The sequence below is a fragment of the Urocampus carinirostris genome, chromosome 17, assembly GCF_059441175.1.
Source record: "Urocampus carinirostris isolate Australia breed hairy pipefish chromosome 17, RoL_Ucar_1.0, whole genome shotgun sequence".
Taxonomy (NCBI): domain Eukaryota; kingdom Metazoa; phylum Chordata; class Actinopteri; order Syngnathiformes; family Syngnathidae; genus Urocampus; species Urocampus carinirostris.
The window spans coordinates 9,915,856-9,942,585 of NC_142365.1; the positions used below are offsets into that span (position 1 = coordinate 9,915,856).

A 26,730-nucleotide genomic window follows, 5' to 3' on the forward strand; every position below is an offset into this window, starting at 1 on the left:
AGGTTATTTTGGCCAGCACGAATTGAAAAAAAAAAGTGCAATCTTTCAGTCACTGTTCTAAGCACTACTTAACCAGGGGATAATGGTTTGCGGCCACGCGAGTGCTGTTCATTTTAGGCAAAAAAAAAGGAAAATAAGAGGGCAGGACACAAATTTGCTCTCTTGTGCCCTCGCTCTCAGCATTAGTTTATAGTATTAATGGATTGCAGCCAAAACAGTGCAGTTTATTTTAAGAACTGTACTTAATCACATTTTTTAGTGGAAGTACAATGTTGGCAACAAGATTCACTTGATATCATTGGAAATTCTTTGAATGCAACACTAACTTTTTCTTCTTTTTCCGGTGTTTTTTTAATACTTTTTTAAAAATTCCTTTAAAAAAAATCTCATTGTGTTTATTTTTTCCAAGCTGTTACTTTTTTCTTTTGGTCCTCTATTTAATTTTTTCCTACATTTCTTTCTTTTCTTTTATTCTGGCTTTTTTTCTAAATTGTTCCTTCTTTTTTTCTTCCTCTTGTTTCTTTTTTTCTCAGCTTTTCACTACTTTTTCATTTTGGTATTTTTTTCTTTTTTGTTCTATTCCCCCCTTCCTTTGAGTCATTTTGTGCATCATTTTACATCATATTTGGTCATGTTGGGATTAAAGAAGCAAAAACAACCTGAAGAGCCGTTGAGGACCCGAAAGAGCCGGTTCCTTTTAGTGAGCCGAGCCGAAGAAGCCGGTTCTCGACAAACTCTACTAACTTTACTCAAGTTCGTTCTCCTTCGACTCGACTTCAAAAAACCGCATTTAGGACACAACGTCAGGGGAACCCGTGTATTTTTACCTTCATGCACTGTAACTTTGACTTAATTCGCTTTTTAAATAGTAATTTTGAGCCCTGATTTTTGTGCGCTGGCTAGATTTTCTTGTGCGCTGAGAATGTGCGAGCAGTGCGCAATTGCGCACGCGCGCAGCTTAGAGGGAACACTGCTGCCAGCCCCCTCACTAGGCAATAGTCGACCAGGGATAATCGATCATGGCCACTACCGTGCATTTCAATCCCCTTACAAAAGTTCCTTATGTCGGTCCCTGCTTGCATCATTACAGGATTAGGGATAATGAATCGCATTTTGGGCAGAAACACAGCAACAGCAAAAAAGGAACCGCCTCACCCAAATTGATATGAGCTGTAAAAATAAATTGAATCTACGATTACTTGTCAAACATATGAATATATTAAAGAATGATATTAAAAGGAATATGTCCCAAAAGTGAGTACACCCCACACATTTCCTACGGTATTTCATTATAAAGTGTAATAGAACAACACTCAAGAAACATCAATTTGACACAATGGAAAGAAGCATGTCAACAAAAGCCTTGGCTCACTGTGTCAGGAGCAGAACAGATACAGGACCCAATTGCGTGACGTTCTCACACAAGCTTTTTATTTTACGGGAAATGGGGAGTCATGCACGTTAGGAAGTCGATCTGGCGTGGAAGGACAGGAAGCCAGAGACCGACGAGACCGACTCCAAATGCCCGAGTTGATATCGGGCAGATGGGGTCGATACCGGACAGGAAGGGACAGACGGGATTGACAACAAATCAGGTGATCGATGACTAACAGGAGAAACTAGACGGGAACGAAAACTGGAGAAAATAATAAACAGGACCAAAATAGACGAAAAACAAAACTGGAACCCGAAATTAAACCGGACAAAAATAAACGGGAACAAAACCGGCCTGAAGATCAGGAAAACAGGACAGAGTCAGAACCCACATCTTGTGGGGCAGAAGTTCGTTTGACCGGCTGACAAAAAAAAGCAAGAGAGCGCTGAGCTTGATATAGAAAGAAAGCCAATCTCTCACTGAACCGCAGCTGGCGCCACACAAGCAGGGCCAATTGGGCACCGTGGCAACCGTGACACACATGGGCACGGCCAATTGGGCGCAATGGCAACCATGACGCACTGGAAAATATCTTATTATCTGATGAGACAAAGATGAATTCATTTGGCTCGGATTGTGTGAAGCATGTGTACAAACATGTTTGTGTTGTGCCTAGTGTCAAGCATGGTGTTGAGAATATCATGGTTTGGGGCTGCATGAGTGCAACTGGAAAGTTGCATTTCATTGAGGGAAACACAAACTCAAAGATGTACTGTAAAATACTGGAGCAAGGCTTTTCTAAAGGGGCTAATGGTAAAGGGGATGGACCGGCCAAGCATGTCTCCAGATCTAAATCTAATAGAACATCTTTGGGGTATCCTCAATGTCACGGTTGCCATGGCGCCCAATTGGCGCCAGCTGCGGCTCATTGACAGATTGGCTTCCCATCTATTTAAGCTCAGTGTTCTCACTCACCCTTGGTCAGTCCGTCAACGAACCTCTGCCCCGCAAGACGTGGGTTTTGACTCTGTCCGGTTCCCTGCCTGTGTTTCCTGTCCGGTATTGTTCCCGTCTATTTTGTCCTGTTGAATATCCAGTTTCGTTCCCGTCTAGTTTGTCCTGTTTAATTTCGATATGCAGTTTTGATATCAATCCTGTCCGTCCCGTCCTGTCCGGTATCGCTCCATCCGTCCAATATCTGCTCGAGCAATCGGTATCGATCTCGTCAGCCTCTGGCTTCCTGTTGTTCCACGCCAGACTGCTGCCTCACGTCTTACGCCCTACGATCGCCCAATCACTGGCGTTTGGGTTAACGTGCATGACTGCCCTATTTCCCGTAAAATAAAAGCTTGTGTGAGAAACGTCACGCATTTGGGTTCTCCGCCTGTTCCGGTTCATGACACTCAAGTGGAAAGAGGATATGCCCCAGCTCTGTCATTTTGTCATGGAGGCAATTTGTGAGGCTCTGGTGAAATCCATGGACAGGAGGATTAAGGTGCAAAATCATGGTGGCCACACATAATGAACTTCAAGAGCTTTTACTTAAGAGTGTACTCACTTTTGCTACCAAGGATTTAGCTACTAATGGCTATATTTTCAATAAAACATTATAATGAAATCTCTGCAGAAATGTGAGGACTGTACTCACTTTTGTGACACACTGTAAATGTCAATAAAGCAATGAATAAATAAAAACCTGTCTTCATTTTCTTACAACCCGCTGGGAACAAAAACGTCTTCTATCCTCCTTCAGATTATGTAAGCTTGTTTATTATTTTATTCCTGGCAAGCCAATCAGCATAAAAGGCCTTCTTCTTCTGCTTTTTTCTTCTTCTTTTTCTCCTTCTCATCTCACAGGCAGCTGCTCTCTTCCTGCCACAAAGACTGTTGCTATGGAAACTACCAAGGAAGCTGAGGAGACGTCTAAATATGGTCGCTTCCTGCCGCCCAAATGATGGAGGGACACAACATGTGGATCATTTTATGTAACCAATAAAATTTTTTACTGAACATTTCCATTTTTTTTTTTAATCTTCGCATTTATTGTTTATTTTGTCGTGTATTTGGCTGTATATTTTGTGTATTTTTGTGTGTATTTTGTCGTGTATTTTGTCATGTATTTCGTCGTGTATTTTTTGTGTATTTTTTGTGTATTTTGTTGTGTATGTTTTCATGTAATTTGTTACTTATTTTGTTAGGTATTTTCTTGTTTGTTTTGTTGTGTATATTTTTGTGTATTTTGTTATTATTTTTTTGTGCATACTGTTATGTGTTTTGTCATTTTTTTTTGCGCAATTTGACATGTGTTTTGACGTGTTTTTTGTCGTGTATTTGGTCATCTATTTTTTTCATGTATATTGTCTTGTATTTTGTCATGTATTTTGTAATATGTGTTGTCTTGTGTTTTACTTTGTAGCTAAAAGTGGTAATGAACATCATCATGGCAGTCCTTTTGAGAACCGATTTGGAAAAAGGCTCTTTGTTCCATTCTAGCATTTAGTTTTGGTTTTAATATATTCTCAGGATCGCCCTTTTAGTGTAAGAACAAATGCAAGCCATTTTGATTTGTGTTACTCATTTGTGTCCAGAATATTCTGTAAATAAAATATTTCAAGGATCTGCTCATTTGTCGTGCCTTTATTGAAATAGTTTCCCTCGTTGCAACGGTAAATCTCTTGCTGTATCGCAGTAAAGTTTTCACATATTCGCATTTTTATCATGCATTGCATTCTGCATTTTGCCCGGGTAAACAGTCGCCTTGCCCCTTTTTTGCCTGTGTCTGCCTGTGCGTCAATAACTTTGCGGTCTAAGTTTTACGCGCACATAAAACCGCTTTACAAACTACATTTCTGACGCAAAAATTTTGAGATTCTATAAAAGTCATCATGTCAAGCAGACGATCTGGACCCACAAAGGCACTAAAATGCAGAGGAAGATACTTTCTAATGCCAACAAAATTGGACTTCTGCACACTCTAAAGGAAGGTTAAAGCATTTTTAAGCCACATCTTTTGTTTTCCCAATAATTTCCAAGCGATGGCGGCAACATTTCAAACAGTCAAAATAAATATTTAATTAATAAATTGCTCAGATTGTGTGAAGCATGTGTACAAACATGTTTGTGTTGTGCCTAGTGTCGAGCATGGTGTTGAGAATATCATGGTTTGGGGCTGCATGAGTGCAACTGGAAATTTAAAAGGCAACAATATAATGACAATATATGATTACAGTAATAAAATAAGTGCATAATTCAAATAGGGTCAAATTAAAATGATTGCCCAAGTTAGGTTACCATAGAAAACTGCTTTACCTGCAAGTGTCCAAGTTGGTCAACCAATCTTATTACAGATAACCAATCAATAGCACAATAATGAAAACATTATTGTTTTCTAATTATAATTTGATAGTACAAAGATTTTTGTAATAAAAAACGTTGATAAAGTACGGTACTTTTATCTGTTAAACAAATGCTTGATGCTGTAAATTGGGTTTATTCTTTGGTTTCAATGTATGATAGTGTATTTATGTCATGATTACTGTTGCAAGGCACCTGAGCCCGCTCCTTTGGCGCCAACTGCCTCCGACGCTGATTGGCTATGTGTCACTTTTCATACCCCCGTCTTCCTGTCACCGGTTGTCAGTCTGTCTGCAAACCTCGGCTTACGCGAGGCAAGCTTTTTGACCCTGACTCTCCTGTTCTGATTCCCGTCTGTTTCCCAGCTCCGACCCCTCTTCTGATCTCGACTACAATTTTGCTCCCATGTCCCGGCTACAGATCTGTTTTTTTCTGCTCTCGACACCTCCATCGCTCGCCACGGAATTACCACTTCTGCGTCTGAGCAACCTGCTCCCCACGACCAGCGATCTACGGATCGTGTGTACTATCCTTTCCATTTTTCCCAATAAAACTAAGAGAAACGCACGCAAGTGGGTCCTGTCTCCGTTCTGGTCCTGAGAATTTATAGGGTTTGTACACCTTTTTCATGGCCAAATTCAAGCCCTTTCAAAACCACTTTTTCAATTTCTCCAGTGCCATTATCGGATTGTCAACAACAAAAATAAAATATTAGCGGGCTGAATTTCATGCCAAGTTCAAGGGCGAATTTTAGTTAAAAACGAGAAGCACGAAAAGGAAATAAAATGAAATTATATCAGAGATAAATGGGAACCAAGATGGTCATACAAGTAATGGGAATAGCCATTAAAAATCATTTAAAATCCAATTTGATTAAAAAATATTAGTGTATGCATCGGTACCATTTTATTCACGTGGTAATACATCACAATGTTCTTTCTTTCTACCTTTCTACCTTTCCTTCTTTCTGTCTACCTTTCTTTCTTTCTTTCTACCTTTCTAACTTTCTTTCTTACTTTCGTTATACTTTTCTTTCTTTCTACCTTTCCTTCTTTCTACCGTTCTTTCTACCTTTCTACCTTTCTTTCTACCTTTCTACCTTTCCTTCTTTCTGTCTACTTTTCTTTCTTTCTTCCTTTCTAACTTTCTTTCTTACTTTCGTTATAATTTTCTTTCTTTCTGCCTTTCTTTCTTTCTACCTTTCTTTCTACCTTTCTACCTTTCTTTCTTTCTTTCTACCTTTCTACTTTTCCTTCTTTCTTTCTACCTTTCTACCTTTCCTTCTTTCTGTCTACCTTTCTTTCTTTCTACCTTTTTCTTACTTTCGTTATACTTTTCTTTCTTTCTACCTTTTTCTTACTTTCGTTATACTTTTCTTTCTTTCTACCTTTCCTTCTTTCTACCTTTCTTTCTATCTTTCTACCTTACTTTCTTTCTACCTTTCTACTTTTCCTTCTTTCTTTCTACCTTTCTACCTTTCCTTCTTTTTGTCTACCTTTCTTTCTTTCTACCTTTTTCTTACTTCCGTTATACTTTTCTTTCTTTCTACCTTTCCTTCTTTCTACCTTTCTACCTTTCCTTCTTTCTTTCTACCTTTCTTTCTTTCCACCTTTTTAACTTTCTTTTTAACTTTCTTTCTACCTTTCTTTCTTTCTTTCTATCTTTCTACCTTTCTTTCTTTCTACCTTTCTACCTTTCTTTCTTTCTACCTTTCTACCTTTCATTCTCTCTTCCTACGTTTCTTTCTATCCACCTCTCTAACTTTATTTCTAACTTTCTTTCTACCTTTCTTTCTTTCTATCTTTCTACCTTTCTTTCTTTCTTTCTACCTTTCTACCTTTCTTTCTTTCTACCTTTCTACCTTTCATTCTCTCTTCCTACGTTTCTTTCTATCCACCTCTCTAACTTTATATTTAACTTTCTACTTTTCTTTCTTTCTAAATTTCCTTCTTTCTACCTTTCATTTTACTTTTCTACATTTCTTTCTTTCCACCTTTCTACTTTTCCTTCTTTCTTTCTACTTTTCTACCTTTCCTTCATTCTTTCTACTTTTATTTCTACCTTTGCTTCCTTCTACCTTTCTACTTTTCCTTCTTTCTTTCTACCTTTCTATCTTTCCTTCTTTCTTTCTACCTTTCTTTCTACCATTCTTCCTTTCTTTCTTTCCAAAACAACAAGTCCAAATAATCCTCCGGCAGAGAAAAATGAAGACGTGATAAAGTGTTTGTTTGCACAGGAGTCAATTTGATGACTTGCCGCCGTCTAGACGGCAAAGATATCCCGTCGTGCTCTTGTCGCAAAAGATCAACAACGATGGGATTATGGTGCTGATCCCCTGACAGTTGGACGCCTGGGGGAAAAAAACACGCCCACACTAATGTAAGATAAGCTTGCATGGGGAAATATATATATATATATATATATATATATATATATATATATATATATATATATATATATATATATCTATATATATATCTGTCTCATCAGGGTGGTTATCATGCAGCCCGATGGTGCAGAGATCCAGGGTTCCATTCCAGCTACCGTACCCTCCCCGTGCGGAGTTTGCATGTTCTCCCTAAGTGGTTTCCTCCGGGCACTCTGGTATCCTCCCACATTCCAAAAACATGCATGTTGTTGTGGAATTTGGACATTAACTAATAAAGTATGTAGGCAACTGGTGAAGGTTGTGGGATGACGTTGTTGCAAGAGGTCACAAGCTGATATGCTGAGAGAGACGGGGCAGACAACCTTCACGAGATATCTTAACATTATTTGAGAACACTATAAAGGCCAATGTTGAACGTCTGGAACTTTGAACGTGTCCCGAATGCAATAAAGAGCGTTCCCTTTTTGCCATATCTCCTCTCTGCGTATATTTTGGGGCGACGCCCAACGATGTTCTCTCCAAAAATGTCAGGTGGTCCAAATTATTCCTAGGTGTGAATGAGCGAGTGTGTTGTCTGTCTCTGTGTGCCCTCCGACTGGCTGGCAACCAGTTCAGGGTGTCCCCTGCCCACTGCCCGAAGATGGCTGGGATGGGCTCCAGCACCCCTGCGACCCTATTGAACTGCCTTATGAGGCATGATGCAGAAGTATAAAATGGGACAGAAATTAGTTCAACTGTATGCCAATGCTAACAGTTCGATTCTGATCAATGCTATCATTGGAGCGTGGTTTCAAACCACAGTCGGTGTGAGACAAGGCTGCATTCTCTCTCCAATTTTAGCCAACGTCTTCCCAGAGAGGATCATGTCCAAAGCTCTGGAGCAACATGAAGGTACAGTCAGTAATGAGGGACACAGCATCCCTAACCTCCGTTTGGTTGATGATATTGCCGGATTGGCAGGGGACCAACAGGAACTCAGAGATCTGGTCAATCGCCCGGCAAAGCATCAAGCCAGTAGGGAATGGAAATCAGAACAGAAAAAAACAAAAGTAATGACCAACAATCCCCAAGGTATCACCACAAACATCACCATGAACCAAATTTAAGTATCTTCAAGCTTTCAGATAGGAAGTCAGAACCAGGGTAGCTCAAACCACAACCCCACTTGTCAGACCCATTTGGAGGGACAAGAACATAGCAGTGAGATGAAAGATCAGACCAAATCAAACACTACGCTTGCGAGACATGGGCTCTCTCAGCAAAACAGGAAAGGAAAATCTAGGCCTTGGAGATGTGATGCTACAGGAAATTTCTAGGAATCAGCTATTTAGCTGATGTAACAAACGAAACAGTGTGAAACACCACCAGAGAGCACATTGGACCCTACCAAGAACTGTTCTCAACTGTGCGCAGACGGGAACTTCAGTGGTATGGTCACATCACAAGATCATAAGGACTGGCCAAGATAATTCTCCAGGGCACAGTCAAAGGGGGCAGGAGGAGAGTTAGACCGAAAAAGAACCGGGCCGACAACATCAAGGAATGGACTGTTGTCCAACTTTGCTACGACCCAAAAACAAGCCAGGGACCGTCAACAGTGGAGAAAACTGTCCAGAGTTGCGTCCTCTTCGGTGGCCTGATGACCCAGACGGTTAAGGGATCCGTGAATTGTGAGATCTCATTTGATTGTGATTTAGTGTGTTTTAGCCATTTTTAGCCCATAGTAACGTGTTTAAAGTGAGAGTTAGCGATAAGAAGAAGATAAAGTGCAAAACAGTGTCTACAGCAATCATAGGAGGAAAAGATTACAAAATATGAAAATGGGATACGCGTGTCTGCCATCAAAACGCGGCTTAAAGGTACAGTAAATGGTCTTCAATTGTTTGATTTTTATCTTTATAATTGGTATAATATTTGTTATTACCTACATCATATTTATCGTTGTTTAGGTACACATTACATTAATTTGTTGGGTTTGTATTTCATTTTGTATGAGGCTATCCAACTTTTTAAAGCTGAGAGCTAATTTTTTGGTTTTGTTGATTAGCGCGAAGTTTTATATGCATTTTTTAAAAAAGTTGCTATTACTATGTTGTTACTAGGTTATTATAATTTTATAACCAAGTTGTAATTATTAGAAGTAGGATTCTAATAGGCCCAGTCAACCAGTAAACATCTGCCTTGAGGAAGTGTACATATATACATTTTAGGCTTAATTTTAAAGAATTTGGAAGAACTCATCATGTATTCAAAGACACTGATTGTGTAAACAATTTGTAATACCAGATAGAAATCAAATCCCCTAGAAAATCCCAATGAGCAGTGAGCTGTTTTCACGACCGATCTGCACCTATTCTAAAATATACTTGAGTAAGCAAATATTGTTTCACATTTCCAGTGAATTTTCACCAATTCTGGTTATAGGCATGTTATTTAATATATGTTATTTAAGAAACTGTCCTGCTGGTAAAGAAAAAATGAGAAATGAGCCTTAAATCTAGAAGTTTCATCATCAAATTTTTACAAAGAATTTAAAAGATCAACTATTTTAGTCTACTGTTCACATCAATGATTTCTCTTGCTAGTAAAAATCGAATTTCCTAGAAAATCACAAAATATATGTCATGATTACTGATGCTGGGCACCTGAGGCTGCCCCGTTGGCGCCAACAGCCACGGACCCTGATTGGCTGTTGGACTCTTTTTAAACTCCCGCCTTCCTGAAAACACTTGTCTGATCGTCTGCGAACCTATGCTACCGGCTAGGCAAGCTTTTGTGACCCGTTTACCCGACTCTATTTTGCCCTGTGTTCTGTCTGATTCCTGTCGCCGACCTCTTTTCTGAACCCGTTTATCCAACTCTATCCTGCCCTGTGTTCTGTCTGATTCCTGTCGCCGAACTCTTTTCTGGACCCGTTTATCCGACTCGATCCTGCCCTGTGTTCTGTCTGATTCCCGTCGCCGACCTGTTTTCTGGACCCATTTATCCGACTCAAACCTGCCCCGTGTTCTGTCTGATTCCCGTCGCCGACCTCTTTTCTCCACCCGTTTATCCGACTCGATCCTTCCCTGTGTTCTGTCTGATTCCCGTCGCCGACCTGTTTTCTGGACCCGTTTATGTTTTGCTCCTCCTCATTTTCAACAACTACCTTCGCTTGACACGGAAGTGCCACTTCCGCGTCCCAGCTACCTGCTACCTGTGACCAACGATCCTTGGATCGTGGATGCAAGTCCCTTCCTCGTTTAAAATAAAGCTGAGTAAAACAAACGCGATTGGGTCCCGTCTCCGTTCCTGTTTTGTGACAACATATATATGTATATATACACTCACAGGGTTGGGTAGGGTTACTTTAACTGGATTACTTTCAATTACTTTTGAATTACTCCAATGCCAAATATGCTAATAAAAGACAAAAGAAACTGGCTGGTCCAAATTGTCCTTAGGTGTGAATGAGCGAGCGAGTTGTCTGTCCCTGTGTGCCCTGCGATTGGCTGGCAACCAGTTCAGGGTGTCCCCTGCCCACTGCCCGATGATTGCTGGGATGGGCTCCAGCACACCCGCGACCCTACTGAGGATAAGCGGTGCGGCTAATGAGATGAGATGAGAAACTAAATATGAATACAATGATGACTCACAACACGTGGTAAGCTTTCTCTCCTGGCTTTGATCCCTTTGATCTCCGGCAAAACTAACATAAAATGCGACAGAAACAAAATGAAAATAAGTCCAAACAGCTTGCCAACATCATTTTTGCCGTTCCATGTATTCCGTTCCCCCCAAGCCTGCACAAAATCTAGTAATTTCATTCATATTTAGTTTCCTTTGTCTTTTATTAACATATTTGGTATTGGAGTAATCCAAAAGTAATTGAAAGTAATCCATTTAAAGTAACCCTACCCAACCCTGTACACTCACACAAGAACACATGCACAAAAATGTGTATGAAATGAAGAAACAGACAACAAACGTGTGCAAATGAGATGACAATTTAATGACCACAGACAAAATTGGAATGTAACACAAACGTAAATCAATGTGAACAAATACAATAAATCAAATGACAGAAAAGAGTACATACTGTACGAAGAGGACATAAATCAACACGGAAATCATTTCTTAGTCATTTAATGACCTTCCCCAAACGTCTCTATGCAACGATGCGACAAATACACACACTCTCACACCCGCTAAACAAAAAGGTGAGTCATGGCGGCATGACACATAATACGCTGAGGACGGGGAGCAAACGTCTGCTTGTTTTTTGTGATTTATGGCCGACGCTCATTTGAATTTTTTTACACTTAAATCTACCAGCAGATGTGCGGCGACGCTCGCAAATCCGGATGAGATGCGTTGTGGGAAGGAGGCGATGCTGCTCCGATTCATAAAAATAGGTCACGCGAGAGCTGCGTGGAGAAAAACATGACGGCTGTGCATTTGGCTGTGTAGTTTATGACGTCACGTGTGATTGGGGGATGCGTTCGACAAGTGAGGACTGCATCTCCCTGTGCTTTGTTCGTAAAGCTGTACAGTTAGCAGGTAATTGTAACGTTTAAATCCCGTAATGAATAAACTAGCATTTCAGCTAGTGGTGAGTGATTTATGGCCCCTAATGAAAAAATAAATCATTCCGCATGTTGCTTTCTTAACAATAACATTAGCAGGTAATTGTAACATTTAAATCCCATAATTAATAAACTAGCACTTCGGCTAGTGGTGAGTGATTTATGGCCCCTCATGAAAAGAGAAATCATTCTGCATGCTGCTTTCTTAACAATAACATAAGCAGGTAATTGTAACATTTAAATCCCATAATTAATAAACTAGCACTTCGGCTAGTGGTGAGTGATTTATGGCTCCTCATAAAAAAAAAGAGAAATCATTCTCCATGCTGCTTTCTTAATAATAACCTTAGCAGGTAATTGTAACATTTAAATCCCATAATTAATAAAATAGCACTTCAGCTAGTAGTGAGTGATTTATGGCCCCTCATGAAAAGAGAAATCATTCTGCATGCTGCTTTCTTAACAATAACATAAGCAGGTAATTGTAACATTTAAATCCCATGATTAATAAACTAGCACTTCGGCTAGTGGTGAGTGATTTATGGCTCCTCATAAAAAAAAGAGAAATCATTCTCCATGCTGCTTTCTTAATAATAACCTTAGCAGGTAATTGTAACATTTAAATCCCATAATTAATAAACTAGCACTTCGGCTAGTAGTGAGTGATTTATGGCCCCTCATGAAAAGATAAATCATTCTCCATGCTGCTTTCTTAACAATAACATCCTTCCTCAGTTTTATTGGCAAGCTGGTTCTTCAATTGGAAATTTGGTTCGGAGGTCATAAATCAATTACATATGAGGTGGAGAATCTTAAACATTTGTATGGAAATCAGAGGGTCATCATTTTAAGACAATATACCTTAATTTATAAAATGATGCGTCATCAACATTTTAAACCCTTGTACTATTGTAATAGATTTATTGTTAGAGTATGGGGGGTAATGAATAAAATTGAACAGCATCTTAATCTTCTGTATAGAAATCAAAGGGTCATAAATCTAAAACAACATGCCTTCTTTTATAAAACAATGTGTCAACAATTGTGGAGCGCTGTCATGGATTTACTCTTCACATAAAGTAAAAAAATGGGCCAAGAACCTGTCAAACATATAAACTCCAGGGTACATATTTTTTTCTTGTAAGAGTAGTAATAGTCATAAATCAATCATTTGATGTGGAAATTGATTTCCATATTGGATTTCAGTGCAAAATAGATAATAAAACCACCAAAGATTAGAAAATAATCCATATTATATCTGTTATATTTCATTTTGGTGCCATAAACTTACACAGCATTGCTTTTTGACAGGAGGGGTACACAATCCTTAATCAATTTTATTGAAATGTCATAAACTCTTCTAAACGTGAAACATGTTAAAAGCTAAACACATGATTAAAAACAGCAACATCCAAGTCAAAATCCAAGTACTTTTTTAGTGTTGCTTTTCTTTTGCGAATGAGGGGACATAAATCTCATCTTCTATAATATCTTATATTGTATCATGTGAGATAGCGTGTCGTCTCAGCGGAGCAGGGCCAACACAAGGAAGCACATCCTACTAAAGTCAACTCTAATAAAAACTGTGCCGCATTGCATGATGGGGGTCACAAATCAATCAATTATGTCTATAAGTTTTGATTGACTTCATTTAATATACTCAAAGAGAACAACTATATTCCCGTATAATCTTGATTCATTGACAACAATTTTACTCAGATTGTTGAAGGATAACGGATTTAAATGGGTGCAGAGGTCAAAAATCTAAGATTGTTTCTAGAACAATTCTGGCCCCGTAGATATTGGTTAACTGATCAATTTAAATTGACGTTTGGATTTGATCACTACCCAAGGTCACAAATCAATTGCGACAGCCAAAAGCATGACATCTTGTTATCTGAGGTTAATGACTTCCTGTTACTGTTGTGGTACAAAATGTCATAAATCTGTCACAACACAGAGGTCAAAAATCTAAGATGGTTTCTAGAACAATTCTGGCCCCGTAGATATTAGTTAACTGCTCCATTTAAATTGACGTTTGGATTAGATCACTACTCAAGGTCAAAATCAATTACGACAGCCAAAAGCATGACATCTTGTTATCTGAGGTTTATGACTTCCTATTACTGTTGTGGTACAAAATGTCATAAATCTGTCACAACACTCTTTTTTTAACCACGAATAATTTTTAATAAAATAGAATGAAATGAAATAAAAGACAGAAAAAAACTAGACCAAAAATCAAAAATCAAGGGTCGTTTCGAGGTGAAGATGAGGAAAAATAGGAAAACATAAACACAGATGGGGTGGGATGACTTTTTTAAGATGAAGTCGGCCTATTCTGCTCCTTCTCCGTGTCCTGTTGACATAAATCGTTCATTGTTTAGTCACACTAAGATCTCAGCAAAGCTCTTCGCAGAAGATAAATAACGTATGAGTTTGCTACAGCCCTGGCTGGAATGTATGTAGCATTAGCATGAGGCTAATTTTCTTACCCGCCGTTGTTGGCTGAGGCTGGCCGGGCTGTTGGGGGCGGGGCTTGGCGACTTGGCCGTCTGAGGCGTGGACAGCTGACTGGCCGGCGTCCCGTTCACTGCGGGAGAGTCGAAATACGAGCGCGTGAGAGGCGTGCGTGAGATCACGTGGCTAATCGCTAATAGCATGTCAGGCTTTTGCGTGTGGCTAATCGCTAATAGCATGTCAAGCTTTTGCATGTCAACTACTTGAGTGCTTACAACCTTAATCCCGGGATGAAACCGTAACCCTTTTTTTTTTAAACACCATCCCAGATGCTACCGCAGGTTTTAAAGACCAGTCTGAAGATTTATGACTTTATGACTTTAAAACTGAATCTTGTTTATTATAAGTTGAAAAAAAAGATGAAATTCTTGTTGAAAAGTATAACCCAAGCTTGAAGCCTTAACTTAAAATCCAAATCTTGGTTATGAGGCTCCAAATTAAAACAAAACCAATATTTGCCCTTTGTTAAAAGCCCGACCCAGGTTTTCAGTCCCTATTCAAATCCTTCATTTGAAACCGTAACACCAGTTTTCCTAAAAATGTACTTTAAAATTTTATTACAGTGCAAACGACGATGAACAACAAAGTACTTCTTGTTGTCTTCTTCTTTTTTTAAAAATAAAAGGGCTTATTAAGAGTATACCTCTTGTGGTCAACAATATAATTACACCTTCAATAAGTAGGTAATGTGTAAGTAGTAGTTGTGATATGTATCTTACATTTTCAGTTGCAGGAAGTTCTTCACATTACAATTTATCACTGGAAAACGTAACCTTAATTTTTTTGCATAACTCATCAAAAAGTCCATAATTGTACATAGTTTTTGCACTAATACCTATTTCATATTGCCCTGTTAAAGTATAGCACGCTTCATAGGTCAATGCCATACAAACTAATGCCAACTGCCATTGATCACGACTCGAGGGAAAAAGAAATCCAATAGCAAATCAAAGCCACCAGAGAGCGGTGTCTGTGCTATTTTTAAGCAGACTTGGCAACAATTTCAAGCACTTACACACCCACCTTACCCAAGCACCCTTCAATCCTTGAAAACACATTACAATTCTAGCATTTTGAGGATTTCAAGCACCTGTACAAACCCTGCAATTTTCCTAACCAACTTGAAGCCCTTATCAAAAACCCAACCCTTATAAGCTCTTCAATTAAATGCATGTTGGTCATCCTAAAACCATATTCCTTCGCCTCCAGTTTGGCAATCTCATCTTTCATAGGTCAATGCCATACAAACTAATGCCAGCTGCCATTAATTAAGACTCAGAGTAAGGAGAAATGCATTGGCAAATTGAAGCAGTGTCTCTGCCATTTTTAAGCGGATTTGGCAACAATTTCAAGCACTTACACACCCATCTTACCCAAGCACCTTTGAATCCTTGAAAACACATTACAATTCAAGCATTTTTGAGGATTTCAAGCACCCGTACGAACTGTGCAATCTTCATAACCAACTTGAAGCCCATATCTGAAACAAACTCCTTAAACCTTCTTCAATTGAATGCATGTTAGTCACCCCGAAACTGTAGTCCTTCGCCTCCAGTTTGGCAATCTCATCCTTCATAGGTCAATGCCATACAAACTAATGCCAGCTGCCATTAATTAAGACTCCGAGGAATGCAATGGCACATAGAAGCCACCAGAGAGCACTGTCGGTGCAGTTTTTAAGAAGACTTGGCAACAATGTCAAGCACTTACGCACCCACCTTACCCAAGCACCTTTCCATCCTTGAAAACACATTGAAATTAAAAAAGATTTGAGGATTTCAAGCACCCGTACAAACCCTGCAAATTTCCTAACCAACTCGAAGCCCTTATTTGAAACCAAACCCTTAAACCTTCCTCAATTGAATGCATGTTGGTTACCTGGAAACCGTATTCCTTTGCCTCCAGTTTATCAATCTCATCTTTCATAGGTCAATGCCATACAGACTAATGCCAGCTGCCATTAACTAAGACTGGGGGAAATAAGAAATCCAATGGCAAATTGAAGCCACCAGAGAGTAATGTCGGTGCCACTTTTAAGCAGACTTGGCAACAATTTCAAGCACTTACACACCCACCTTACCCAAGCACCTTTCCATCCTTAAAAACACATTGAAATTAAAAAGAATTCGAGGATTTCAAGCACCCGTACAAACCCTGCAATCTTCCTAACCAACTCAAAGCCCTGTATTGAAACAAACCCCTTAAACCTTCCCCAATTGAATGCATGTCGGTCACCCTAAACCCTATTCCTTCACCTCCAGTTCCTCAATCTCGTCCTTATCCAAGACCCCCCCCCCAAAAAAACCTCCCCCAGACTCGAATGGATCCCAGCAACTTTGTGCCCTGCGACCAAAATAGACGTTACACAACGCACACTTCACCTCCACCATCGCATGACAACATCCCCATCAACTCCATTGAAGAAATCCAACCGCGCTCACACCGACGATGTTACACAACGCGTCCGCCCGAATGGCTGCGGTTTTGGCGGACGAATCTCCGGAAAAAACGCAAAAAAAACGCTCGAAAGGGCGCCGGTTCTCATGCAAATGGCGTCCCGTCCCTACCTTCCTCCCCGGGCATGATGGAGATGAGGAGCACAGTGCGAGAAGACGAAGAGGAGCCGATGCCTGCGCTGATAAAGCTTTCAATGGGAAGACGGCGGCTGAGCTGTACTACACTGACGTGCGCAAAGCAAGGGAGGGAGGGATGGAGAGAGAGGAAGAGAAAGAGAGAGAGCGAGAGAGAGAGAGAGAAAGAAAGAGAAAGAGAGATAGAGAGAAAGAGAGGGATCCGCATCCAGTCAGAAGAGAAGATGGATGAATAGATGATAAAAGGAGGCAGGAAAAAAATCGTTTTCTCTTGGGCTTCAACCCTAGAACATAGTCCATTGTTCTCTATAAGAGGACGTTTGAGGAGGAAAATATATTGCTCTCACACATAACAACACACTCTCACACAATTATAATCTCATACAGACACAGCGAAACCCACATACAAACACTACTATACGCTCTCATAAATACACTTAAGTCTCACTCATATTATTGTACTTTCATCCACACACCACTATACTCTCTTACAGGTACTATTATACTCTCATACACACTACAATACTCTCTCACACATACCACCATCCTCTCAGACACACAACTACTATAATGTCATAAACATATTACTTGTAATTACTGATGCGGGGCAGCCGAGTGTGTTCCGTTGGCGCCAACAGCCACAGACCCTGATTGGCTGTTGTACTGGTTTTAAACCCCCGCCTTCCTGACAACATTCGTCAGATCGTCTAAGAACCTACGCTACACGCTAGGCAAACTTTTGTGACTCCTGATTCAATCCTGCCCTGTTTTCCGTCTGATTCCCGTTGCCGACCTCTTTTCTGGACTCGTTTATGTTTTTGCTCCTCCGTCCCCGGACACATTACTATGCTGCCACACAGTACTATTATACTCTATCACACCTACAATTTTACTCTCATCCACACACTACTAAAATCTCTCACACACACCACAAAACTTTTTCAAATCTCATACAGACACAGTTAAACCCACGTACAAACACTACTATACTCTCTCATGCATACCCTTTAAGTCTCACTCATATTATTACACTGTCATACACACACCACCATACTCTCTCACAGGTACTACAATACTCGCTTACACACTACTATACTCTCTCACACATACCACCATCCTCTCAGACACACAACTACTATAATGTCATAAACATATTACTATACGCTCATAAAGACATTGATCTCTCACACACAGTAGTATACTCTCTTACACACACACTATGCTGTCACACAGTACTATTATACTCTACCACACCGACTATTTTACTCTCATCCACACACTACTATACTCTCATACACACACCACCATATTCTCACAGGTTCTACCATACTCTCATACACACTACTATACTCTCTCACACAGACCACCATACTCTCAGAGACACAAGTACTTTAATGTCATAAAGATATTACTATACTCTCATAAACACTTTACTCTAACCCCTTACACATAGTGCTATACTCTCATACACACATTACTATGCTGTCACACACGTACAATTATATTCTATCACACCTACTATTGTACTATCATCGACACAGTACTATAATCTCTCGAACACACCACTGACCTTTTTTTTAATCTCATATAGACCCCGTCCAACCCAAGTACAAACACTACTATACCCTCTCATAAATACTTCCTCTTAAGTCTCACTCATATTATTATACTGTCATACACACACCACTATACTCTCTCACAGGTACTAATATACTCTCATACACACTACTATACTCTCTCACACATACCACCATCCTCTCGGACACACAACTACTATAATGTCATTATCATATTACTACACTCTCGTAAACACATTACCCTAATCTCTCACACATAGTACTATACTTTCATACACTACTATGCTGTCACAAAGTACTATTAAACTCTATCAAACCTATTTTACTCTCATCCACAAATACTATAATCTCTCACCACACCACTAACTTTTTTTTAAATTTCAGACAAGACACAGTCAAACCCACATAAAAACACTACTATACTCTCTCATAAATACTTCCACTTAAGTCTCACTCATATGATTATACTTTCATACACATACCACTATACTCTCACAGGTACTACTATACTCTCATACACACTACTGTATTCTCTCACACATACCACCATCCTCTCAGACACACAACCACTATAATGTCATAAACACATTACTATACTCAAATAAACACATTACTCTAATCCCTCACACATAGTACTATACTCTCATACACACACTACTATGCTGTTACACAAACCACTAACCTTTTTTTAATCTCATAGAGACATAGTCAAACTTACGAACAAACACTACTATACTCTCTCTTGCATACCACTTAACTCCCACTCATATTATGATACTTTCACACACACCCCTATACTCTCTCACAGGTACTACTATACTTTCACATAACTACTAAACTCCCTCCCACACACCACTAACCCTTTTTTTAAATGTCATACAGGCACAGTCAAACCCACGTACAAACACTACTATACTCTCTCATACATACCCGTTAAGTCTTACTCATATTACTATACTTTCATACACAAACCAACATACTCTCTCACAGGTACTACTATACTCTCATACACATACCACCATACTCTCAGACACACAATTACTATATTGTCATAAACATATTACTATACTCTCATAAACATATTACTCTAATCTCTCACGGGTTGTACTATACTCTCATACACACTACTATAATCTCTCACACACACCAATAACCTTTTTTTTAAATCTCACACAGTCAAACCCACGCACAAACACTGCTATACTCTCTCTTGCGTACCACTTAACCCCCACTAATATTATGATACTTTCATACACACACCACTATACTCTCTCACGGGTACTACTATACTCTCATACACACTACTGTACTCTTATGCACACTACTGTATTCTCTCACACATACCACCATCCTCTCAGACACACAACTACTATAATGTCATAAACGTATTACTATACTCTCATAAACATATTACTCTAATCTCTCACACGTAGTACTATACTCTCATACACATACTACTATGCTGTCACACAAACCACTAACCTTTTTTTAATCTCACACAGACACAGTCAAACCCACGTACAAATGCCACTTCACTCTCACTCATATTATCATACTTTCATACAAATACCACTATACCCTCTCACAGCTACTACTATACTACACTCTCACACACATACCACTAAACTCTCACACACGCGTTACTGTACTACAATTTCACTTTGCGATCCCCATCTGAGGAAAGGACGCATGTCGTATCTCCAGTGTCTACTGTACTTCATTATTATTTACAAATGTAATTAAACATCCCCTACTTCGCACTACTGCCCCCTAGGGCACCGGAGTAGAACATGCGTCATGCTTTTATTTTTCTGTTCTCCACGGAAACACGAGATCGACCGTACCCCAATATGATGACGGACAAAAACCCCCAAAATGTCTCGCTTGTCACTTATAAAGTGGCGACAAAAACAAAGGACGATCCCGAGGACATCATGATGAAGATGAAGAGGACAATAAAAGGAAAGAGGAATATCTCCCAGGAGTGACTCAGGCATATAGGAAGTTAGGATTATATATGGGCACGCCGCTGCGCTGTGTTGCCGTGGCGACCGCACCTGAGGATGAAACATGGGCTAGACTGCATTCACGTGCATTCATTTTTAAAGGTCACTCGAGTACATGGAAGCGGACTTTCCATAAGACAACAGATTGAAAAATATATACAGGTAGAGTCGGATATTAACTGCAAAGCCTGTAACAAAAGAACTTCAAGATTCTGTCGCGGTTGCCACGGCGCCCAATCGGCCCTGCCCATGGACACCAGCTGAAACTCTTGACAGATTGCTCCCTGTCACTTCTTAAACGCTGTCCTGTGAGTCGCCTTTTGTCGGAGCGTCTGCAGCCCTGAGAATCTCAGTTTTTGCCTGTGTTTTTGCTCCGGTTTTGTTCTCGTCCCGATCTGTTTGATTTTGACCGCTTCCGCGTTCCGAGCAATCTACTCCCCGCGACCAACGATCTCCGGATCGAGTGTGCGCTCTCTGTGTCCCTCTTTTTCTCTTTCTTTGTCGCTCTATGTTTCTTTTGCTTCAACTTCTTTTTTTCCTTCTTCTCTCTTTTCTCTTTCTCTCTTCATACCCTTTGCGCTTTTTTTCTCTTTTCGCTCCTTCTGTCTTTCTATTTCTCTTTGGATTTTTTTCTTCCTCTCCCTTTCTTTCCCCCCCTCATGACTTTTTATCTTTTGTTTCTCACGCCCTCTCTCTCTTTTTCTTTCGTTGTCCCGCCCTCTCTCCTTTTCCCTACACCTCTCTCTCTCTCTCTCTCTCTCTCTCTCTCTCTTTTTCTTTCGTTGTCCCGCCCTCTCTCCTTTTCCCTACACCTCTCTCTCTCTCTCTCTCTCTCTCTCTCTCTCTCTCTCTCTCTCTCTCTTTCCACCTCTTCTCCCACCCTGTCTTTGTCTCTTTCACTCTCTGTGTCTCTTTTTCTCTTCCTTTGTTGCTCTTTGTCTCTTTCTCTCTGTGTGTCTTTTAACCTCTTTTGCTCTAACTTCCTTTTTACTTTTCTCTCTTTTCTCTTTTTCTCTTCATACCCTTTGTGCTTTCTTTTCTCTTTTCTCTCCTTCTGTCTTTCTATTTCTCTTTGGATTTTTTTCTTCCTCTCCCTTTCTTTCCCCCCCTCATGACTTTTTATCTTTTGTTTCTCACGCCCTCTCTCTCTTTTTCTTCCATTGTCCCGCTCTCTCTCCTTTTCCCTCCATCTCTCTCTCTCTCTCTCTCTCTCTCTCTCTCTCTCTTTCTTTTCCACCCCTTTTCTCCCACTCTGTCTCTGTCTCTTTCACTCTCTGTGTCCCTCTTTTTCTCTTCCTTTGTTGCTCTTTGCCTCCTTCTCTCTCTCTGTCTTTTAACCTCTTTTGCTCCAACTTCCTTTTTTCCTCTTCTCTCTTTTCTCTTTCTCTCGTCATACCCTTTGCGCTTTATTTTCTCTTTTCTCTCCTTCTGTCTTTCTATTTCTCTTTGGATTTCTTTCTTCCTCACCCTTTCTTTTCCCCTCTCTCATAACTTTTTATCTTTTGTTTCTCACGCTCTCTCCCTCTCTCTGTTTTTCTTTCTTTGTCCCGCCCTCTCTCCTTTTCCCTCCCTCTTTCTCTTATTTCTTTATCTCTTTTCTTTCTCTTTAATCTACTAGTCCGGCCCCTGACAGAATGTTTGTTCTATCGTGTGGCCCCCGAGTTAAAATGAGTCTAAAACCTATTACTGTTTTTTTTCTGCAATCTTGTTTTGAGCAGGCCCGCAAGGGTTCCTGCTTCCCGGCATAATAGCTCCACTCGTGGATGGTAACAAGAAGAAGCTCAAACGGAGGCTTTGGCAGCCCCAGTGGACATGACGCACCCTTCATCCTCCCTCTTGAATCACTCACAGTACCAAAAGAGGAGGACGCACGTTCTTGTTAGCCGCCAGTGACATCAGATGGCGTCATGACTCACTCCTGCAACCTTTCAGACCCTCCTGCAGCTTCTCGCCTCGAACGGGACCAGACCATCAAAGCGAGAACAATCGGATCAAAGATGCTCTTTGTGGCGATGATCTTTTCATGCCTGTGACTTTCCCCGGCAGCGAAGTGGAGGCAGGCTCCCTATCTACCTTTTTTCTTCCATTCTGAGTACTGAAAGATTTTATACATTGGACTATAAAGGATTTTATACGATTGAATACAAATTACATTTAATGCTAAAGTTATTCACTGACTGGGTTGTGGTGCGAGGTCAGGACACCCTGGTAGAAAATGTTGTTTACAGGAACGGCGGGAACGGGACGTAAGGCTGATAAGATAATCAGCACATCAGACGAAGAAAGTCCCTGATGACGTAGAAACGCTCGGTGTTGTTTTGAGTATTCCAGACATCGCGGGGGGGCTTCCTTGGCACGCCCATGGGAGGAGCCGGGTAGAAGATGGTCAATAGGAGAAAGCTAAAGGACAGATAACTAATTCGAACAATTTGGTAAACGGTACATTTTGATATTAAATTCCCAACAGTAGCATTTAAATGTGGATTAGGCACACACACAAAATCCTTCCCTTTGTACAGGGAATGTGTTTGTGGACACAGTTCATATGCTAATGAGCAGGCAGGCATCAAAGACACACACCTACTAGTGCCAACAAACGCCACTGATGTCATCGATCACAACTGGTAGAAAACGTTAAAGCATTGGTTTGCAACATTAAGCTACATAAAGCACTTGCAACATTTTTTACTCCTCTAGATGCCGCTCTAAACTCAACAAACTAGTGCAGGGGTGGGCAAACTACAGCCCACAGGCCAGATCAGGTTCCCCAAAATATTTAAATCCAGCCTAAAAGATAAAGCTAAGACAAGCACAAGAGAAAGATAAGCCGTGTAGTGTCATCTATATGTCAATGAGCTAAACAACCAAAGAAGGACCGTGACCAGAGCGGACGTGATATTAAAACTCTAATTCCTTCTCCAGATGGTGAAAACTGCAAAAGTATATTACAATACATTGAGACCATTTGCCCCCAAAAAAATCACAAAAGAAAGTGCATAAACTTTTAGAAGATATAGTTGTTTAAACATCATGCAAACACTTTTAAGCAGCTCAACTTACTCCAGAAGTCCCCCTGATGACTTCTGAATGATCCAATGTTGACCTAAATGACTAACAATGGCAAACAGAGTGAACTTGAATGTCATTAAGTTTGAATTTGAATGCACCTGCTCCATGAAGGGCTCAGACGTCTGTGAAAGGAGACACTAACATTACGAAGACTAAAAAACACACCAGGCAGGTCCGGGATAAAGTTGTGGAAAAGTTAAAGGCAGGGATGGGGTATCAGAATATTTTGAAACATTTACACATCTCCCGGAGCAGTGTGCGAGCCATAACATCAAAATTGAGAGCACAAAATCTCTGAAACCTAGCAAAAGTTGGTCGTCCCTAGTCTAAACCTTCGGCTCAAACAAAGAGAGAACTAATCAGAAAAGCAACCAAAAGGCCCATGATTGATTTGGATGACCAGCAGGCATGCAGAGTTGAGGTGGAACAATCGGTGCATAGGACAACTAATTTTCCTATACTGATAAATCTGCCCTTTATGGAAGAGTGGGATGAAGAAAAGCCTTTCTTTAATCATACCATAAAATACCAGTTTGGCAATTGCAAGAATCCACGTGGGAGACACAAATAACACGTGGAACAAGGTGCTCTGGTCAGAAGAAAACCAAAATTAGAGTAACACTGCACATCACCCTGAAAACACCATCTTGATTGTTAAACATGGTGGTGACAGCATTATGCTCTGGGGTTGCTTTTCTTCAGTAGCGACTGGGAAGGTTGTTAGAGTTGATGGGAAGAAGGAAGGACCCAAATACAGAATATAGTTGGAGTTTGCGCAGGTTTAGCCTTCCAACAGGACAACAACCCTAAACCTACAATGGAATGGTTTAAAACTAACAATAAAAAGGTTTTAAAATGGCCTAGCCAAAGTCCAAACCTCAACCCGACAAACCATTTGTAGAAAGATCTGAAAAACGATCACCAATAAACCTTAAGTAAGTTGAGCTATGTTATAAGAGTGTTATAGAGTCTGAAGAGGTGGGTTTTGAGTCTAGATTTGAAGGTGGACAAGGTGGCGGAAATTCCAGAAGTCGGGCGGCAATGAGTTCCAGAGCTGGGGGGCAGAGCGGCTGAAAGCTCTGCTCCCCATTGAGCTGAGACAGGCAGTGGGTATAGTGACGTGGAGGGAGGAGGATGAACTGAAGGTGCGGGATGGTGTGGCAATGTGAAGGAGGTCGGAGAGGTAGAGAGGGGCAAGGTTATGAATGGCCATGTAAGGGTAGAGAAGGATTTTTTTAGTTGATTCTATGGTTGATTGTGAGGTAATGGAGTTGCTGAAGGACAGGGTTGATGTGATGGCGAGAGGGGGTTTTGGTGATGACGCGGGCAGCAGAGTTATGGACCAGCATGAAGTTCATGGAGGGATTTTTGATGGACCGGGGAGGCGGGAATTGCAGTAATCGAGGCGTGAGGTGAGGTAACAGGTAATAGACTGGAATGGCAGTGGTGTGGGGGTTGAGGCAGGGGTAGAGACGCTAAACGGAACGGAATTGGATGGAGAGAAGGAGTCAACTTTAGAGAGGTTTATTGCGGTTTAGTTTTTAGAGGTTGACGGTGAACCAAAATTTGAATTCAGAAACAAGAGTTGATGTCAGGTGGTGGGATTATTGAATTGGGTTTGCAGGAAAGGTTGTGTGAAATCAGCAGGCAGTGGAAGGAAATATTGAATTTCCGGAGGATATGGCTTAGGGGGAGTAGGTGGATTATAAAGAAGTGGGGCCCCAGGACGGAGCCCTGGGGCACACCTGTCGACACTGGAGAGGGGACAGTGGAGGACTTTAATTGAATGGATTGGGTGCAGCCAGTGATGTATAAGTGGAACCATTAGAGGGGGGTGTGGGTTAGGCCAAGTGAAGGGAGTCTGCTAAGAAGAATGGAACTGGAAAGACTCCGGTAAAAACAGGGGTTGGAGACTACGCGCTACAATAACAGCCGAACCATTGACACACACTGCTCACTCGATATGGAGTTTCTAGCAGTATCGTGCAGACCCTTCTATGTACCGGGAGAGTTTACTGTGGTCTCTGTGTTTGCTGTTTACTTTCCACCGCTAACCGTTTCGCCGGATGCTAACGTTAGCATAGCGCTAAATCTCCTGCCCGCTGCTATCAATAAACAGCAGCTTGCACACCCCAACGGAGCTCTATCGTCGACGGCGACTTTAATCGGGCATGTTTATGGACTGTACTCCCAAATCCATTCAATATGTGGACTGAGCAAGTCGGGAAAAACACTGGACTATGTGTAATGTAAGATCAAACATCAAACATTCCGGTTGTATCCAGCAACTCCGTTTGACCCTCACCCCCCCTCATCAACCACCCCCTCCCCCCCAGAGGAAAACAAAGCCGACTTACAACAAAGTCAGTTAGTTCTTTGTTTCTGTATCTCTTTGTTTCCTTATTCTCACTGTAAATGTGGAACTGGAGTCGTCCAATTTCGTTGTCACAGCATATCCCATGTTGCAACAATGACAATAAAGGCATATTCTATTCTATTCTATTCTATTCTAAAACATCTTTCATGTACTAGCGGCTCTGGAACTGCAAGTGGCCATTCTGCTCTTTAGCACTGCTTAGTTGCTCCCTGGCACCTTTTTTGACAAACCAAGGCCCCAACAACCTCGCCCAAGTAGAATGCCCAGCAACGCCATGCCCGGCAAAGCGGGTTCATTATGACTGTATAGCAATATGTTAAAAAGTTGGTGGGAGGCCAATATTTTCACAAGACACTGTATATTTTCAGTGCATTTTGTCACGAGGTGGAAGGGGTGACCGGACCAGAACGGAGGCAGGAGGCAGGAAGGGAGAACTCAATTGCGTACGATCAAAGCTTTTATTTACCAAAATAAAAGTTGTCCAAAAACTCCGGGACAGAACAGAACAAAAACATTCTTTCACTCAGAATGGTCAGGTACAGGTTTCCTCCGACTTAAACTAAACAGGACAAGGCATAACAGAACAGAAAAGGTGTAATGAGCCAACGCTCGCAATACCCACAACCCAACCTTAAATAGCAGCCACGCAATTAGCTGATCTGCTTCAGCTGGTGCCCAGGGGGCGGGGCAGACCGGTCGCCACGGCGACCATGACACATTTAAGCCAATCCAAGAAAATCTTTCATAAAACATCACCCAAAAGTTAAAGAAATGCATCAGAAGTGAGTTTAGTCTTCTTACCGGAGACCGGGGACTTGCTGCGCCGGGTCTGGATCAAAGTTTTGGGGGAGCTTCGGATGGAAGACATCTTGCCGTAGTGCATCGGCCGCATTATGCGACATTCTGA

At 40.9% G+C, this 26,730-nt stretch overlaps 1 protein-coding gene across 1 annotated transcript in view; it reads right to left on the bottom strand.

Moving 5' to 3' along the window:
* The window catches only part of dclk1a (doublecortin-like kinase 1a), a 68,035-nt gene that overhangs the window by 18,213 nt on the left and 23,092 nt on the right, over window positions 1-26,730 (bottom strand). Inside the window, exons 5-6 of the mRNA XM_088321792.1 lie at window positions 26,625-26,726; window positions 14,179-14,276 (exon numbers count right to left, since the gene is read on the bottom strand). Of these exons, the coding sequence (XP_088177918.1) occupies window positions 14,179-14,276; window positions 26,625-26,726 (200 nt within the window). The remainder of the gene's footprint in view (window positions 1-14,178; window positions 14,277-26,624; window positions 26,727-26,730) is intronic.